Source organism: Malus domestica, chromosome 03 (genome assembly GCF_042453785.1).
Source record: "Malus domestica chromosome 03, GDT2T_hap1".
Lineage (NCBI taxonomy): Eukaryota > Viridiplantae > Streptophyta > Magnoliopsida > Rosales > Rosaceae > Malus > Malus domestica.
Window position 1 is genome coordinate 30,918,325 of NC_091663.1, and position 2,848 is coordinate 30,921,172.

Below are 2,848 nucleotides of genomic sequence, written 5' to 3' on the forward strand. Positions count from 1 at the left end.
TTAGATTCTTATTGTTATTTTCATAATTATTCAATAATGATTGTACTGACAGCCAATCATGTTTTCCATCCACAGGATAGTGTTTTGTTGCAATCTTTTTTCTTTCTATTTGGGCTTAAGCACTTAACTAACTAAAACACCAAAAGGGAAAGTAATGATATTTAGTTTTGCTCTTCCAATGTAAATATTTCACAACCAAAGGGCAAAATCTTAATCGGAAGAAAACTGACGGGGCGAAAAAGAAAATAAATGAAAAGTCCGAAACAGAATTAGTAATTACTGGACGGTGAGGAGAAATGTTTAGTTGTGACCGGAACACGAGTAATACATTATGTTTTTTTTATGTAAATTTTGAAAAATTTTATTTTTTAAGTTATTAACTTTTTAACACACATATCCCATTATTTACATAACGCTTATCATTTATATAACGACACGTGACGTACGTAGATGTACCATATTGTGTGATAGTCACGTTAAAAAATCTTTCGACGGTGAGTGAGAATAGGATGCACGCGACGATAACACGAATCCCGACATGTACCTCGTCAACACGGTCCGCTTGGGCCCCATCCGTGGACCCACTCGCTTCTGATTCGGTCCTCATAAAATACGCAGCGGTTTCCCCGTCGGTGCCGCCTCCTAAATAAAATCCAAAGAAAAGCTTGAAACAACCGAGAATCGCTATGCTGAAGGAGCCCTCACGGAGTCACCCTGACCCACCGCATCTCACCGTCTGATCAGGTATCCGTGCGATGGTACGCAGATCACGAGGCGCACCCGTGTGAGACAAAAGAGGGAGAACTGGAGAAGGAGCCAGAGCCCCATGCTTTCTAATCATGACGCCGCACCGTGTGTCACAGCTTTTTTTAAGTTATTTATTTTCGATTTTTTAAATATTTATTTTCTTCTCCAATTTACTAAGTTTGTTCCATTGATGGGTGGAGATTGCGGGAGAGCATGACGATACATCAAATCTGATACATCGAGTCTCGATAATTTAAAAAAAAAAAAAAGTTTAACAATCTATATTATGATATTTTGTATACCGTGTTTTCGAAATATAAAAAATTATAATGGGCAGCGGGTCCAGAAAGTGACGGAAGCAGGGGAGATTTTTCTGTAACGTGCGCACCTGATAGTGAAAACAGGCGGCTGCTGCGCACGTTATTGGTGTCGCAACCGCGCCGCGCGACAAGGATTGTCAATCGGGAAACAATGCCGGCGACATGTCTGTTGGATCGACGGCACAGATTATCCAAACAAGATAAATCTAACGTAAAATTTCACGAAATAAAAAAGGGGTTTTGTTGGACGGTTGTTCGGATCCGAACAGCAAATACGAAATAACAATCGAGTGACGATACAGGATGAAATGTTTCATTTCATAGCAGATTTCTGAACATATAACTACGAACGGAACAACAGAGAGAAAAGTAAGATTTCTCAGATGGGACTTGAAAACAAAAAGGAAAATTAGAAAAAGGTCGGGTGGGTTTTTTTTTCTTTTCGCTTTGGGTATATACACAAGGAGCTGTGGAGCAGTTTAACATTATACAACTGCATGTAGGGGCTAATTTCAAAATACATGACAGCTCGAGCGTTGCTAGCTTTCTCGTTTTCTAACAGGGGTTTTTTTTGTTTTTTTTCCTACCATAAAAAAGGAACAAATTTGGACCGGAAAGAAAGAAAAGCGGTGATCTTTCGCGGCGGGCGGCCGGAGTTTAGGCGACTTCCGAGGGGGGAGGGAGGTTCAGGTCGAGATCGAGCCGTACGTTGCGGGAGCTACGCTCGAAGTCGACGACCGAGGACGTGGAGGAGTCGCTGTGGGCCGAGCCGGATATGGGAGCGGGGCGGTCGAACCTGCAAGTTTCGCGGGCGAGCTGGAGGGCGGCGGCGCCGTCGGCCCGTGGGAAGGCGTCGAAGAAGAACACGGGACGGGGCACGGGGAGCGGGCGGAAGCCGCTCGCAGCGGTGAAGTAGCCGCCGCCGGTGGAGAAACGGGGGTTTTTGAGAGTGAGGTCGAGTGGCGGCGGAGGCGGCGGCGAGGAGGACTCCACGGTGCTGCTCTGGCTGCTGGGACTGTTGCTGACGTTCGTCGCCGCCGCTGATTTGGCGGCGTTGTTCATGTTGACGATGTTGACGGCGTCGAGCTGGAGCTCAGAGGGGGTGGGGAAGTTAGTCTTCGCCTTGCCTCCGCGAAACTCACGCGCGGCCTTGTCGTACGCACGCGCTGCCTCCTCGGCGGTGTCGAAGGTCCCAAGCCAGACGCGGGTCTTCTTCCCGGGATCTCTGATCTCGGCGGCGTAGCGTCCCCAAGGCCTCTTCCGGACACCCCGGTACCGGATCTCGTTGGATGTCGGATTCTGGTCCTCAGAGCCGGATTTGGGTAGGGACTTCGCCGTCGTCGGAGCCATGGCTGCTTGGAGAAAGATGCGAGCCTTGTGGTAAAAAATGTTGAGAGAAAGAGGGTTGGCTGAGGAGAGAGAGGGGAGGGAAGGTGGGTTTTTATAGCGAGGAGAGAGTGTTAAAGCGACGCTCCTTTTTGGGCGCTTGTGTGTTGTGGAGAGTGGAGAGTGCACAATCTAAGCCTAATGTGGCTTCTCTTGCACGAACCACCTCGGTTACTTCTGACCACCTCTCACCTCGCGCCACGTATTTTCTCCCTTTTTCTTTCCTGTTTTATAGATTTTTAACCAACCCCTTCCCCTCTACAAATTGAATGCTCCTTGTCGTACACTATACATACATTGTGTTTACCTTGGTATATAATACTATGCAGTATATACAGCAACGTTCTTGCCTTGTTTGGTAACTAAGATTTAATTAAAAGATTTTTTTTTTTCCA

General features: G+C 46.8%; 1 protein-coding gene across 1 annotated transcript; it reads right to left on the reverse strand.

The window, feature by feature from the left end:
* Nucleotides 1-1,476: 1,476 nt before the first annotated feature.
* LOC103427330 (ethylene-responsive transcription factor 4-like) lies at nucleotides 1,477-2,468 on the reverse strand. The gene is given in 1 exon segment (NM_001328880.1): nucleotides 1,477-2,468. A coding segment is annotated over 1 exon segment (693 nt). The 5' UTR covers nucleotides 2,418-2,468; the 3' UTR covers nucleotides 1,477-1,724.
* Nucleotides 2,469-2,848: the final 380 nt, after the last annotated feature.